This window comes from Schistocerca cancellata, chromosome 4 (genome assembly GCF_023864275.1).
Source record: "Schistocerca cancellata isolate TAMUIC-IGC-003103 chromosome 4, iqSchCanc2.1, whole genome shotgun sequence".
Taxonomy (NCBI): Eukaryota; Metazoa; Arthropoda; class Insecta; order Orthoptera; family Acrididae; genus Schistocerca; species Schistocerca cancellata.
In genome coordinates this window covers 938,496,003-938,513,057 of record NC_064629.1, presented here as the reverse complement: position 1 = coordinate 938,513,057, position 17,055 = coordinate 938,496,003, and the positions used below count along the sequence as shown (strand labels likewise).

At 38.5% G+C, this 17,055-nt stretch overlaps 1 protein-coding gene across 2 annotated transcripts in view; it reads left to right on the top strand.

Moving 5' to 3' along the window:
- LOC126185135 (uncharacterized) overlaps nucleotides 1–17,055 on the top strand; it is a 193,337-nt gene that overhangs the window by 156,692 nt on the left and 19,590 nt on the right. For both annotated transcript variants that reach the window (XM_049927969.1, XM_049927968.1), the window contains 2 exons: nucleotides 8,122–9,114; nucleotides 9,778–9,927. In XM_049927969.1, coding sequence (XP_049783926.1) covers nucleotides 8,122–9,114; nucleotides 9,778–9,910 — 1,126 coding nt within the window. In that variant the 3' untranslated portion in view covers nucleotides 9,911–9,927. The remainder of the gene's footprint in view (nucleotides 1–8,121; nucleotides 9,115–9,777; nucleotides 9,928–17,055) is intronic.

The window sequence follows — 17,055 nt, the reverse complement described above, 5'->3', positions numbered from 1 at the left end:
ATCACTCATATAAATAAATCAGCTACACCATTGCAATTTCATAACCACTTCTACAACCCTTTAGATCACATAACATCAACAGATACAAAGAAAGTAAATTGGAAAAAGAAAACACTACACGGCAAGCACCCGTATCATCTAACACAGCCACACATAGATCAAGACGCATCCAACACATGGCTAAGAAACGGCAATATATACAGTGAGACGGAAGGATTCATGATCGCAATACAGGATCAAACAATAAACACCAGATATTACAGCAAGCATATTATTAAAGATCCCAATACCACAACAGATAAATGCAGACTTTGCAAACAACAAATAGAAACAGTAGATCACATCACAAGCGGATGTACAATACTAGCAAATACAGAATACCCCAGAAGACATGACAATGTAGCAAAAATAATACATCAACAACTTGCCATAAAACATAAACTAATAAAACAACACGTTCCCACATACAAGTACACACCACAAAATGTACTGGAGAATGATGAATACAAATTATACTGGAACAGAACGATTATAACAGATAAAACAACACCACATAACAAACCTGACATCATACTCACCAATAAAAAGAAGAAATTAACACAACTAATTGAAATATCCATACCCAACACAACAAATATACAGAAGAAAACAGGAGAAAAAATTGAAAAATACATCCAACTGGCTGAGGAAGTCAAGGACATGTGGCATCAGGATAAAGTCGACATTATCCCAATTATACTATCAACTACAGGAGTCATACCTCACAATATTCACCAGTACATCAATGCAATACAGCTACATCCAAACATATATAAACAACTACAAAAATCTGTAATTATTGATACATGTTCAATTACCCGAAAGTTCCTAAATGCAATATAACATATACATACAGTTACAAGGAAGTCACGCTTGACCGAGGTCCGCGTCACGTTCCATTTTTAACCAGACTTAAGTCTGAGAAAAAAAAAGTCAATAATAATAATAACTACTACTTTTAAATGATCAACAGTAGGCACATTTAGAAAATAATTATGATGTAATATAAAATGACTGGGCCCATGTCATCACTGTTTTTCATGCAAATGATCCATAGAACATGAAACTAATGAAGTAATTAGCTCCTAATAGGTAAGATAAGTTTTTGTTAGCGTGAGGAGGTGTAGGGGAAACCTTTATACCATTCCTGTTAAGGCTGTGGAGTTTGCCCCCAGAAGCAAGACTAATCCCAGAGATGGCAGGCTTAAAAGTGTAGTTGTTATCCTTCTTTCTACATTGGATTCCCTTTAAATTCAATTAGAAATACAAAATACTGCTATATTCGTGTTTCAGAATATAACAGCATTCTCTGTATTCTGTGTCACCTTGTAAAATACCTTATTATTGTGCAATCATGCTTTAATTTACTCCTTGGAGACTGAAGTTCACATAGCATACTGCAAGGTTTGACATCAGCTTATCCCAGGTTTATACTGTCAACAACCTAATACAACCAAAAGACACTTGTCTCCCAAATTTGTATCACATGGCTGACTTCATTGTTGTTCATGCCATTCTTCAAAATTACACTGTTGTATTTGCTCTCAAGCCTTTGTGTGCAAGAGACCATTAGGCTTTCAGAAGTTGTGACTAAAGACTAACAAATTACTAAAGACAAGAATTCTGCAAATTACAGGGGGGGGGGGGGGGGGGAGTACATGAGAATATTTAATAGAAAAGCTTGATGTTATACTGGAATTGTCATCGTACATAGTAGTTTTCCAGAAACAATTCCAGCACAAGAATTTTGGACGAGTTTCATGATCCAGTGTTTCAGTATCAGATGTGAAATGATACTAAGAGTGAATGGGCTTAAAGTCTGTCAGAAGAATACTTGACATTTAGAAATTTCAAAATAAGTTGTGTAGTGAGTGACACATCCACAGAAGCAATGACATGCATTATAAGGTTATTTGAGACTATATCTAGGACAATCACACCTTTCCCAATAATTATGATAGTATGGCACTTACCGTGCCCGTCCGGTTAGCCGTGTAGTCTAACGCACTGCTTTCCGGGTAGGAAGGCATGCTGGTCCCCGGCACAAATCTGCCCGGTGGATTAGTGTCAAGATGTGGTGTGCCAGCCAGTCTGTGGATGGTTTTTCAGGCAGTTTTCCATCTGCCTTGGCGAATGCAAGCTGGTTCCCCTTATTCCGCCTCAGCTACACTATGTCGGCGATTGCTGCGCAAACACTTTCTCCACATTTGCGTACACCATAATTACTCTACCACGCAAACATTTGGGGTTACACTTGTCTGGTGTCATACATTCCTGGGGGTGTCCACTGGGGGCCGAACCGCACAATAACCCTGGGTTCGATGTGGTGTGGCGATGAGGTGAGTGGACTGCTGTAGCCTGTTGTGGGGTTCTGAACCACTGAGGGCTATGGCGGGGACAAAGCCTCTCTATCGTTTCTAGGTACCCAGTTCCATACACTACAATACAATGGCACTTACCAGTAGCATTGGAAAGACTACTAAGTGAGTGTTAAAAAATCTACTGCTTGCTATGAAGTTTTGTAGGTGGAAAGCTTAATAGTTGCTTTCAGTGGGGAGTTTGGAAGTATCATTTCACCCTTAATGTTGGAAAAGAACACACAGGATTTCCATACATAAACATTACCCTAATAGGGTATTTCTCTCTTTTTTTTGTGGAGACATCTTGCATCAATTTTTTAAAATGAGGCTTGTGAGACTATGCGCTTCTCCCTTTCCCCTCCGCCCCTCAACCCACCCATCTCTCTGTTCCCTCACCCTTTTAGTTGATGAGTACTAACTAAAAAATTTTGTGTAGAGCAACATATGGAAGCATGTGCCACTGAACTTAAACTAAATGATGGCACTTTCATAATTGTAACAGTGTATAGGTCCCCCTCAGGGAATTTCCAGCTATTTCTAGAAAACTTGGATGCTTTGTTGTGCTATCTGTCAGACAGGGGGAAGCAAATTATCATTTGTGGGGATTTCAATGTTGATTCCCTGAAAGAGTGTAATAGGAAGAATGACCTCGTAGTATTACTCACAAGGGAACCTCCCCATCGCACCCCCCTTAATTAAATTATAAGTTGGCACAGTGGATAGGCCTTGAAAAACTGAACACAGATCAATCGAGAAAACAGGAAGAAGTTGTGTGAGACTATGAAAAATTAAGCAAAATATAAAAACTGAGTAGTCCATGCGCAAGATAGGCAACATCAAGGACAGCGTGAGCTCAGGAGCGCCGTGGTCCCGTGGTTAGCGTGAGCAACTGTGGAGCGAGAAGTCCTTGGTTCAAGTCTTCCCTTGAGTGAATAAGTTTAATTTTTTACTTTCAAACCATTATTATATGTCCGTCCATCCGATGCGAGGTAACGGTGCCGTAGTATGGGGACGCTACACCTAAACACTTCTTTGGGAGTGATTATCACATCCACACGAAAACGTAAATCGGGCAAGGTAGAATATTTTTACCCATTCACCAAGTGTACAAGTTAGGTGGGTGGGTAACATATTCCTGTCGTGTGACGCACATGCCGTCACCAGTGTCGTACAGAATATATCAGACGTGTTTTCCTGTGAAGGAATCGGTTGACCTATAACCTTGCCATCAAATTTTTTCTGTTCCCATTGGAGAGGCACGTCCTTTCGTCTACTAATCGCACGGTTTTGCGGTGCGGTCGCAAAACACAGACACTAAACTTACTGCAGTGAACAGAGACGTCAATGAACGAATGGACAGATAATAAATTTGCAAAAATAAAGAAAGTAAACTTTTCACTCGAGGGAAGACTTGAACCAAGGACCTCTCGTTCCGCAGCTGCTCACGCTAACCACGGGACCACGGCGCTCCTGAGCTCACATTGCCCTTGATGTTGCCTATCTTGTGCATGGATTACTCAGTTTGTATATTTTGCTTATTTTTTTCATAGTTCCACACAACTTCTTCCTGTTTTCTCGATTGATCTGTGTTCAATTTTTCAAGGCCTATCCACTGTGCCAACTTATAACTAAATCTGAGGGGGGTGCGATGGGGAGGTTCCCTTGTCAGTTCTTTCAATTTGAGCTCCATCATTGATTTTCCTACTCGGATAACAAAGAACAGCAGTACATTGATAGATAACTTTTTTATAGACCAAGATAAGTTTAAGGACATAAATGCTTATCCTGTTGAGAATGGTCTTTCAGATCATGGTGCACAGCTTGTTACAGTACGTGACATAGCTCCATGCAGTATATCAAATCAGACTTTCAAAGCAGTGCGTTCAATTAACAATATAAATATTGCAAACTTTAGGGAAAGCCTACAGCAGCTAGACTGGGATGAAGTGTATAAGGAACCCAATGCAAACTTGAAATATAACTTATTTCACGATACATTTTTAAGGATATTTGAAAATTGTTTTCCCAAGAAAATAGTTAAACATAATTCCAAGAAAATATATAAAAAACCTTGGCTAACTAAGGGAATAAGAATATCTTGCAACCATAAAAGAGAACTGTATCTAACAGCAAGAGGGAGTACTGCCCCCGAAATTGTTCAATATTATAAAAACTATTGTGCGGTACTAAGAAAAGTTATTAAAAAGTGCAGTAGCATGTGTATCATGTCTGAGATCAGTAACTCTGATAATAAAATTAAAGCAATTTGGAATATTATTGAAAGGGAAACAGGGCAACCAAGAGCACAGGAAGACTTTAGTGCCATAAAACTGAATGACAAGTGTACTAACAAACAATCAGAAATAGAAAATATTTTCAATAATCATTTTCTAAATGTTGTGGAGAAAATAGGATCTAGATCTTCACTAGAAGAGGCAAGGCTACTAATAGAAGAGGCCATACCTGTGCAGTTTGAAACAACTGTAATTCCACCAACCTCTGCCTCTGAGATCAGTAAAATAATAAACTCACTGAAAAGTAAAAACTGTTACGGAATTGATGGCATTTCCAGCAAGGTACTTAAAGCTTAGGGTGTTTTCCCCGATAGACTGAAATATGCCATTGTAAAACCATTGCATAAAAAGGGGGATACGTCGGATGTCAACAACTACCGCCCAATTTCTCTTCTGACAGCTCTATCAAAAATTTTTGATAAAGTAATGTATTCAAGAGTAGCCTCCCATATTTGTAAAAATAAAGTACTAACAAAATGTCAGTTTGGTTTTCAGAAAGGCTTTTCAACAGAAAATGCTATATACGCTTTCACTGATCAAATATTAAATGCTCTGAATAACCGGACATCACCCATTGGTATTTTTTGTGATCTCTCAAAGGCCTTTAATTGTGTAAATCATGGAATTCTTTTAGATAAGCTAAATCATTATGGTTTGAGGGGAGCAGTGCACAAATGGTTTAATTCATACTTAACTGGAGGAATGCAGAAAGTTGAAATAAGTGGTTCATGTAATGTTAAAACAACAGCAGATTCCTCAAACTGGGGGGCTATCAAGTACGGGGTCCCACAGGGTTCTGTCTTAGGCCCTTTACTGTTCTTGATATACATTAATGACTTACCGTTCCACATTGATGAAGATGCAAAGTTAGTTCTTTTTGCTGATGATACAAGTATAGTAATAACATCCAAAAACCGAGAACTAAGTGGTGTAATTGTAAATGATGTTTTTCACAAAATTATTAAGTGGTTCTCAGCAAATGGACTCTCTTTAAATTTTGATAAAACACAGTATATACAGTTCTGTACAGTAAATGGCACAACTCCAGTAATAAATATAGACTTTGAACAGAAGTCTGTAGCTAAGGTAGAATTTTCAAAATTTTTAGGTGTGTCCATTGATGAGAGGTTAAACTGGAAGCAACACATTGATGGTCTGTTGAAACGTCTTGAGTTCAGCTACGTATGCTATTAGGGTTATTGCAAATTTTGGTGATAAGAATCTCAGTAAATTAGCTTACTATGCCTACTTTCATTCACTGCTTTCGTATGGCATCATATTCTGGGGTAATTCATTGTTGAGTAGAAAAGTATTCATTGCTCAACAACGTGAAATCAGAATAATTGCTGGAGCCCACCCACGGTCATCCTGCAGACATCTATTTAAGGATCTAGGGATCCTCACAGTATATATATTCACTTATGAAATTTGTTGTTAATAATCCAATCCAGTTCAAAAGTAATAGCAGTGTGCATAGCTATAACACCAGGAGAAAGGATGATATTCACTATGCAGGGTTAAATCTGACTTTGGCACATAAAAGGGTAAATTATGCTGCCACAAAAGTCTTTGGTCACCTACCAAACAGCATCAAAAGCCTGACAGATAGCCAACTAACATTTAAAAATAAATTAAAAGAATTTCTGGATGACAACTCCTTCTACTCATTGGCTGAATTTTTAGATATAAATTAAGGGAAAAAAAAGAAAAACTTGAACATTAGTGTCATGCAATATTTTGTGTAATTTAATATCTTGTACAGACATCTTTTATTAACCTGACGCGTTCCACATCATTACGAAGTGTCGTATTCATGATCTATGGAACAAGTATTAATCTAATCTAATCTAATCTATCTTTCAGACCACTTTGCCACCATTTGGTAGAAGCAGTAACAAGAGCAGCAGTAATGACAACAACAGAGGAATATGTTTCTTGCATTTATCATAGAAGTAAAAGTTATACATTGCCTCATATAGATTTACTAAAGTTTAAGAGGTCATGAAATTGCAGTTAGGTGTTTTTACTCTTTCTCTACTATTAGACACACTTATCATCACACAGCCACACCAACATGCAGACGTTGTTCCTGTGGTGTTCTTTTAGATAAGATTACTCTATATCCATGAATTTTGAAGAGATGGATTACTGGGTTGTGGAAAGAAGTCAAGGATGCACATTTTGTTCTGCTTGATATCATTTTTTATTACTGTGTTCATATTAGTAATAATACAATTGCAGTCATTAACTTTAAGACTTTCTGTGAAGATGCTCGTTCATGGAATAGATGGAGCTGCCGGCCAGAAAATTTTGTAACTCAATCATAAATGCCACCACATTATCCATAATACATTTAAGGTGCTCTGGCAGGTTTTTGAATACATGTGAACTCACATATGACTCATTTCTGTACTACCATCAAGCAATTAAAGTCTTTTTAAAAGTTGTTCAGTTGCTGTTAGTCATGGAGAAAATTATTTCAGTTTTGCATGTGCACTGGTTTATTTATTTATTTATTATTATTATTATTATTATTATTATTATTACTTTTTTATCAAAGCAGGGAAACACAGCCCCCACTAGCTTGTCACCAATTTGCAGTGGCTAAAAGTTGTAAGCAAGCTGAGTAAGCTATGGCCAATAAAAACTTAAAAAATTGTCATTAGTGGTCTTCTGACAAAGGTAGAAGTGCAGTATACTGGGTACCTACCCCAAGCTAAATCAGTCTACGTCTTGAGGAAGGCTGTAACATGGTCAAAGTACATCCAGAAGAATTTTAATGAGTGGGAGCCTACATATTTGTCATGTTAAATGTTCTGTAGGGCCATATAAGCAGTAGTTTCCCTTTAATCTGTCTCTAAATGTTTGAGTGTATCAGAATGTTGATGTCCTCAGTAGTCATTAATGACTTAATTTGAGATTTCAAGTGAAAGATGAGTCAAACACCACTGGATTTCTTAGAATAAGTAGTCTTGATAATTTAAAATGATTAGTGACATGATAATATTATGAAAAGAAGAGATTGCTGCTCACCATATAGCAGAGATGTTGAGTCACAGATAGACACAACAAAAAGATTGTCAAACAAGTAAGCTTTCGGCTAGAAAGGCCTTCATTGATTTTTGTTTTGTCTAATTTGGATGAAGGCCTTTTTGGCCAAAAGCTTACTTGTTTGACAGTCTTTTTGTTGTGCTTATCTACTACTCAACATCTCTGCTATATGTTGAGTAGTAATCTATCCGTTTCATAATAGTGACATGACGGTTTGCTAAAAGACAAAATGTTGCTGGCTGTGATTACTTCGACACCTCAAATATTTAGGGAGAGTTGTGCTGCCTGACTAGTGACAGTGACAACAATGTAGAGTAGATTTAATGAGCCTCTATTATTTTTACGCTTTCATTTGTTTGTGATCTAATCTTTTGCAGGTTTGGAAGTCTAGATAGAAGAAAGGTGGTTGGCTCAACTCAGAGTGATGCTGATTATAGCTCAGACCCAAGGTGCACAGACAGAAATAATGGATACTGTCTCGTTCCACCACATGGACATTTCACACAAAAAGTGTCATTGCCTCAAACACTGCTCCCAAATCAGATGTACCCTGAAGCTGCGAGCATCGATTCCCACGGTTTAGTGCGTGCACACTCTCTTGACAGTGTTGGACAACAACATATTGGAGTGGATCACTGTTCTAGCAACAGAAAGCCCAAAGAGAAGGAGTGGTACGAAACATCATTAGATTCAACACCTCGACGCACGAAGCTCATTTCTCAGCGACACGGTAGCCCCATTTCTCAGCGACACGGTAGCCCCATTTCTCAGCAACACGGTAGCCCCATTTCTCAGAGGCATAGTAGCCCCATTTCTCAGCGACATGGTAGCCCCTCTGTAATTAGGACAGGAGGAACTACAGTGAAAATGATGAGTGAAGATATAGATGTCATTTCCCGTGACCCATCTGCTCTCAAAAAGTGTGAAGTGAGCGCCGAAGTTTGTAATAATGATGTGTCACATAATGGAGAAATATCCGTACCTATTAGCGTTCGTGGCTTGTTGTCTTCACCTGTGTCTACCACTTTAGATGGTGCACGTTCCGAAGGTAGTGACACTTCTGTTACTATGATGACTGCAAATACTGCTACTACACCGACGATGCTCACTGTAGGTAGCTTCGATACAATTGTTCCTTTTGAATCCCCAAAGAATCATACTGTAGTTCAAGCTGGTATGTGGCAGCCATACCGTGAAGTGACAAAGCCATTTGAAATGTCAGATTTTTATAAGTACAGTACAAAATTCCGCAAAGCAGCAAGTAATACTTGTCAACAGCCTCAGGCCTCACCCCAGCAAAAAGGAATATATCAGCCTCTGCAGCCCATGACATGTAAACCTTTGGATCCTGCTGCATCGGATGAATTAAGGTAAACTACTAATCATTTGAGTGAGAAGTTTCATGTAGCCATCAAATTTAATGTTACTGCAATAAATTTTTAGCTTAAGTAAGTAGTGCATATTTGTTTCATGGGTCTATCTCAGTTGTTTTACGGTGTGAGAGAATATATACATTTGTATGAAAAAGAAAGTTCACTTGAGAAAAATGTAAAATTATGGGATAGAACAGCTGGTTAGCACTTGGCTCCAATACTGTCAATAGGCACACAGAAGAGTACAAGAAACTATCCTAGCTTTGGGAAACCTTTAGTTCCTCCCTCCAGGAGGAAAAAGAGATAGCTTGAGGATGGGTAAAAAAGGAAGGGCAGATCACTCGAACACCAAGATGAGAGGAACCCACCTTTTGCGAAGACGGCAGGATTACAACGTATGAATCCCTCTCATCATTAGATCTGAATGACATTCCCTTTCTTTGCATTCATTTACAAATGCCCCTCTCTGTCGCCAAGGAAGAAATTATTAGTTCCAGAAGATAGGACAGTTCCTTGAACTTTTAGCCAAATATATGTACATTTGCAAATACTGGTAATAAACCATATGCACACCAAAATACAAAATATATCTAATGAAAAAGTTACCTTCTCAGTAACAGTTCAGTAATTCTTGGTGTTTGCTAATTTGTCTTGTAACAGGGTCCAGGATGCATCCCCAAATCCTTCAGTTAAAGATACTGTAACTCCAGAGTCAGTTGGAGACACATTCTCAAATGAAATGTTGGCATGGTATCAAGATCAGAATGTTCCTCGATCTGCAACGTTGGTGTGATAAATACTAGTTTCCATGTAAGTACTTTTACTGTTGCTCAAATGATCTGTTTAGTATTGTTCAAATGGCTGGTGTATCAAATACTGATTGTGTACATCAGTTGCATGACTATTAATTACAGAGAACAAGTTGTGAACATGGGAAACATTATCTTAATGTTACTAATCAGGTGGAAAGAAGGGAGATGTTAAATGTGGAATTCTTTGTTTAAAATAAATAAATAAATAAAATGAACATAAGACTTGAACCAGACTAAGTATCACAATGGCATGGACCTACCAAAATTAACGTTTCTTGCTGTGACTCGACGATACTTGGCAGTTTGGAGTAATCCAAGATAATGGTACACAGCTTGTTACACCACAAATTAAGCTGCCATAACTGTGAATCCTAGACACCATGGTTTTTCATTTCTTGATTCCTATAAATGAGGTTATTTCCAACATTCTCTTCTTGCAGTGACCATACAAATAAAACCCACTCTCAGATGATAAGCACTGAGTGATGGTAGTAATAATATTGAAAGATATAAATACACAGCATTCTGCGATTGGTGTCACTCCTTCTGAATCATCTTAGAAGATATTTGAAATACTAAAATAACTGACCTTTCAACCACGTTGCAGCAGCTTTCCTCAAGACCTTCCTCATAGCTGAAATGTCAGTTATTTTAATATTTTAAGTGTTTTATATGATGATGTGGCACTACATCCAAAAATATATTAATAAGAATGTTGGAAAAGTTTGGTGTGGATGATAAAGCAAGAAACATAATTTGGCAAACACTAATAAACACATATCTACATCTATCTACGTCTACATCCATACTATGCAAACCACCTCGAAGTGCATGGCAGAGCATATGTCCCGTTGTATCAGTTAGGGATTCTTCCCATTCCATTCACATAAGGAGCACAGGGAGAATGATCATTTGAATGCCTCTGTGCATGCTGTAATTATTCTAATCTTGTCCTCATGATCCCTATGTGACCGATAGTTAAGGGGTTATACTATATTCCTAGAGTCATGATTTAAAGCTGGTTCTTGAAACTTTGTTAGTAGACTTTGTCATAATAGTTTATGTCTATCTTCAAGAGTGTGCCAGTTCAGTTTCATCAGCGCCACTGTCACTCTCTCCCACAGGTCAAACAATCCTGTTTCCATTCATGATGCCCTTCTCTATGTACATTCAGTATACCCTGTTAGTCCTATTTGGTATGGGTCCTACGCACGTGAGAAATATTCTAGAATGGGTTGGAAGAGTTATTTGTAAGCAATCTCCTTCGTAGACTGATTACACTTCCCGGTGTTATACCAATAAACCGAGGTCTACCACATGTTTACAATGTGTTACACCCAGTTAGTTTTATGAGTTGGCCAATTCCAACAGTGACTCGTTGATATAGTCATAGTATACGATATTTTTTCATTTTGTGAAGTTCACAATTTTACATTTAACCTAAGATGCCAATCTTTGCACCACTTTGAAATTTTATCAAGATCTGACTGAATATTTATGCACCATCTTTCAGAGTACTTCATTATCTATAACTGTAACATCTGCAAAAAGTCTGTGGTTACTATTAAAATTGTACACAAAGCTATTAATATACAACATGAACAGCAAGGTTCTCAACACACATCTGTGAGCACACCCAAAGTTACTTCTAACATCTGATGATTACTCTCCGTCCAAGATAACATGCTGTGCCCTCCCTACCTAAAAGTCCTCATTCCAGTTACAAATTTCACTTGATACCCCATACGACAGTACTTTTGACAATAAGTTTAAGTGTGGCAGTGCATCATATGCTTTTCTGAACTCAAGAAATACCACACCTACCTGACTGCCTTGATCCAGAACTTCCAGTATGTCGTATGAGAGAAGTGCAAGTTGGGTTTCACATGATCAATGTTTTCGGAAACCGTGCTGGTTGGCACGGAGGTGGTTCACGGTAACTCCTTATGTTTGAGTCAAACAATGGAAAATCCAGGATGGAGTGTAACAATATTGTGAAAAAGAAAGTTGCTACTCCCCATATAGCAGAGATACGGAGTTGCAGATAGGCACAACAAAAAGACTGTCACTAACATAACTTTCGGCCAGTAAGGCCTTCATCAGAATTAGACAGGAAACATACACATACACACAGTCTTTTTGTTGTACCTATCTGTGACTCAGCATCTCCACGATATGGTGAGTAGCAACTTACCTTTTCGCATTATGTTTGAGGTTAGAATATGTTCTAAGATTCTACAACAAATCGATGTCAGAGATAGTGGAGGTTAGTTTTGTGTATTACTTGTACTACTCTTCATGTAAACAAGTTTTACCTGTGCTTTCTTGCAACTACTGGGTATGGTTTTTTATACAAAGGATGTACGTTAAATTATAGTAAGAACAGGGCCTAACTCAACCACAAATTCAATATAGAAGGTGATAGGGATTTAATCCGGTCCTGGAGCTTTGTTCAGTTTTAATGATTTCATATGTTTCTCAACACCACACACTAATATTGGTTTCACTCATCTTTTCAGTGGTATGAGGATTAAACTGGGGCATTGTATCATGCCACCATAACAAAATTGTAATTTTCCCAAGTGATTGTTGGATGGTTAAGGTCTCCACCAATGATTACAGTATGATTGGGGAACTTAAGTATAAGCAAACTGAGGTTTTCTCTAAAGTTTTTGGTTACATAAGGAGATGAGTCTGTTAGGCAATAGAAGGATCTAGTTACCAGTTTATGGCCATCCCTGATACTGAGCCTTGGGTAAATAGTCTCACACACACAGCTTTCTATCTTGGTGGATTTGAGTTTCTTGTCTGCTGTTACAAATACACCACCTCCATTTTCCATTAGGCTGCCCTTGCAATAACATTAAAATTTTGCCCACATATCTCACTGCTACCAATTTCAGGTTTCAACAAACTTTCTGTACTTAGTATTATACGAGCTTTGCTGCTTATCGGGAGTGCTTTGAACTTTGGCACTTTGTTGCAAATGCTTTGGCAGTTAACAACTAGGATTTTAATACTCTCACCTGCGAGAGCTATTTGTTTTTATCTTATAGTGATACTTCTGGTTTTCCTGCGGCTATCACCATCTGGATTGGATGGAGAGTCTCCCAATCTAAAGAAAAAAAAATCTTGTGTCCACCTAACACACAGTCAGCTACCTGGGTAGCAGCTTCTGGCATGTAGTGCACCATTTACAGGCACCGTACAGTTCTGCATCCTATGGCGCAAGTCTGTGAGGTTGCAGCCTTGCTTGTCACAGAACATTCAAAGTCTCTGTTTCAGCTCTTCCACTGTACTCAAAATCAAGGGTCCATTATCAGTTCTGGGGACAATGTTGTAAATTGTGAGCTTCGTTGAAACTTCATGTGGTAGGCTGGTCTTCTCAGCCTCCTATGCCTTTTGTTGAAATGAATCCATGTATGACCTCAGAGCCCAGACTACAGGCATCATTTGTTCCAATGTGTGCCACAACCTCCAGCTGCTTGCACCCTGCTCTCTCCGTGGCTGGAATAGCCTCTTCAACATGTTGAGTGAGACTCCCAGGCATACATACTTAGAAAATTAATAGGCCGTTCCCTTTTGCATTTGACTCCTCCTGACACCAGACAAAACAGATTTCCCCAAAACAGGTGAAGTGAGTTCCACTGGCTCAGTTTCAGTGAAAGAGCACCTCAAACTTGTTGGTTAGAGGGATTGATGTAACACCTGAGTCGTCCCTAGTGCCTGTCCACACTGTAGATGAGCCTAGATCTACAATTGAAATGTCACTCACAGTCAAGTGGATGAGTAATGACAGATTCTGTACTTTGTACAGAGGAGTTAGGATCCACAGTAGAGGATAGTACATGTGGTACCTTGGGGGCTCTCCAATACAACGATTCACAGCAGCTGCCAATCATTTGACTGTAGTCAGGGCAATTTCCAGCTGCTTAAAAACATCAATCAACTCATCCCGTGTTCGAGAACAGCATTCACATTGGGGCTGCATTTTATCTGGTGCAATGTATTACAGACCAGTGAACAAATAACTTTGAACTAAGCCTGCTGATTATGTTTAATATGCTTTTTTTTTATTTATTAGGGCAGCTCATTTTGTATTATCACGTAATAGGGGAGAGAGTGTGGCAGATATGATACGCAAGTTGGGATGGAAGTCATTAAAGCAAAGACGGTTTTCGTCGCGGCGAGATCTATTTACGAAATTTCAGTCACCAACTTTCTCTTCCGAATGCGAAAATATTTTGTTGAGCCCAGCCTACATAGTTAGGAATGATCATCAAAATAAAATAAGAGAAATCAGAGCTCGAACAGAAAGGTTTAGGTGTTCGTTTTTCCCGCGCACTGTTTGGGAGTGGAATGGTAGAGATAGTATGATTGTGGTTCGATGAACCCTCTGCCAAGGACTTAAATGTGAATTGCAGAGTAGTCATGTAGATGTAGCTCTATTGAGCTAAAAAAAATTACTAATTCCCTATGAGAATTGGAACAAATAGACAAAATGAGATTTCTATTAAGGCAACAGAAAACTTGTGCTATAAGCTACTACTTTCTTAAAACTTTTTGAAGTTAGTTTTAGTTACTAGAAAACCCAAAAATAGAGTTAATTTATGATAAATATCAGTAATAATACTCCTCTTTAAGGAAAAACTAGATATAACACAGTAAGTTAGCTAGAATATCTACTATGGTAACTAAATCGCAAACGCCAAGTTACTAAAAAATAGATTATGCACAAGACAATGGTAACTCCGGAAAGTTCTCAAAACTGTGTTGATATAAAATGAAATTTGTGGCAATCTGTTCTTAGGTAGTAACTGTGACTCATAAATGCTGATTTGCCATGAAATAAGTTATCAAAAAATACTCATACTGATGTTGTTGTTGTTGTTGTTGTGGTGGTATCTTCAGTCCTGAGACTGGTTTGATGCAGCTCTCCATGCTACTCTATCCTGTGCAAGCTCCTTCATCTCCCAGCACCTACTGCAACCTACATCCTTCTGAATCTGTTTAGTGTATTCATCTCTTGGTCTCCCTCTACGATTTTTACCCTCCACGCTGCCCTCCAACACTAAACTGGTGATCCCTTGATGCCTCAGAATATGTCCTACCAACCGATCCCTTCTTCTAGTCAAGTTGTGCCACAAACTTCTCTTCTCCCCAATCCTGTTCAATACTTCCTCATTAGTTATGTGATCTACCCATCTAATCTTCAACATTCTTCTGTAGCACCACATTTCGAAAGCTTCTATTCTCTTCTTGTCCAAACTATTTATCGTCCATGTTTCACTTCCATACATGGCTACACTCCATACAAATACTTTCAGAAATTACTTCCTGACACTTGAATCTATACTCGATGTTAACAAATTTCTCTTCCTCAGAAATACTTTCCTTGCCATTGCCAGTCTACATTTTATATCCTCTCTACTTCAACCACCATCAGTTATTTTGCTCCCCAAATAGCAAAACTCCTTTACTACTTTAAGTGTCTCATTTCCTAATCTAATTCCCTCAGAATAACCCGAATTAATTCGGCTACATTCCATTATCCTCATTTTGCTTTTGTCGATTTTCATCTTATATCCTCCTTTCAAGACCCTGTCCATTCCGTTCAACTGCTCTTCCAAGTCCTTCGCTGTCTCTGACAGAATTACAAGGTCATCAGCGAACCTCAAAGTTTTTATTTCTTCTCCCTGGATTTTAATACCTACTCTGAATTTTTCTTTTGTTTCCTTCACTGCTTGCTCAATATAGAGATTGAATAACGTCAGGGAGAGGCTACAACCCTGTCTCACTCCCTTCCCAACCACTGCTTCCCTTTGATGTCCCTCGACTCTTATAACTGCCATCTGGTTTCTGTACAAATTGTAAATAGCTTATCGCTCCCTGTATTTGACCCCTGCCACCTTCAGAATTTGAAAGTGAATATTCCAGTCAACATTGTCAAAAGCTTTCTCTAAGTTTACAAATGCTAGAAACGTAGGTTTGCCTTTCCTTAATCTAGCTTCTAAGATAAGTCGCAGGGTCAGTATTGCCTCACGTGTTCCGATATTTCTATGGAATCCAAACTGATCTTCCCCGAGGTCAGTTTCTACTAGTTTTTCCATTCGTCTGTAAAGAATTCGCATTAGTATTTTGCAGCCGTGACTTATTAAAGTGATAGTTCGATAATTTTCACATCTGTCAACACCTGCTTTCATTGGAATTGGAATTATTATATTCTTCTTGAAGTCTGTGCGTATTTCACCTGTCTCATACATCTTGCTCACCAGATGGTAGAGTTTTGTCAGGACTGGCTCTCCCAAGGCTGTCAGTGGTTCTAATGCAATGTTGTCTACTCCCGGGGCTTTGTTTCGACTCGGGTCTTTCAGTGCTCTGTCAAACTCTTCACACAGTATCATATCTCCCATTTCATCCTCATCTACATCCTCTTCCATTTCCAAAATATTGTCCTCAAGTACATCGCCCTTGTATCGACCCTCTATATACTCCTTCCACCTTTCTGCTTTCCCTTCTTTGCTTAGAACTGGGTTTCCATCTGAGCTATTGATATTCATACAAGTGGTTCTCTTTTCTCCAAAGGTCTCTTTAATTTTCCTGTAGGCAGTATCTATCTTACCCCCTAGTAAGATAAGCCTCTACATCTTTACATTTGTCCTCTAGCCATCCCTGCTTAGCCATTTTGCACTTCCTGTCGATCTCATTTTTGAGACGTTTGTATTCCTTTTTGCTTGCTTCATTTACTGCAGTTTTGTATTTTCTCCTTTCATCAATTAAATTCAATATGTCTTCTGTTACCCAAGGGTTTCTACTGGCCCTCGTCTTTTTACCTACTTGGTCCTCTGCTGCCTTCACTACTTCATCCATCAAAGCTACCCCATTCTTCTTCTACTGTATTTCTTTCCCCCATTCTTGTCAATTGTTCCCTTATGCTGCCCCTGAAACTCTGTACAACCTCTGGTTCTTTCAGTTTATCCAGGTTCCATCTCCTTAAATTCCCACCTTTTTGCAGTTTCTTCAGTTTTAATCTACAGTTCATAACCAATAGATTATGGTCAGAGTCCACATCTGCCCCTGGATATGTCTTACAATTTAAAACCTGGTTCCTAAATCTCTGCCTTAC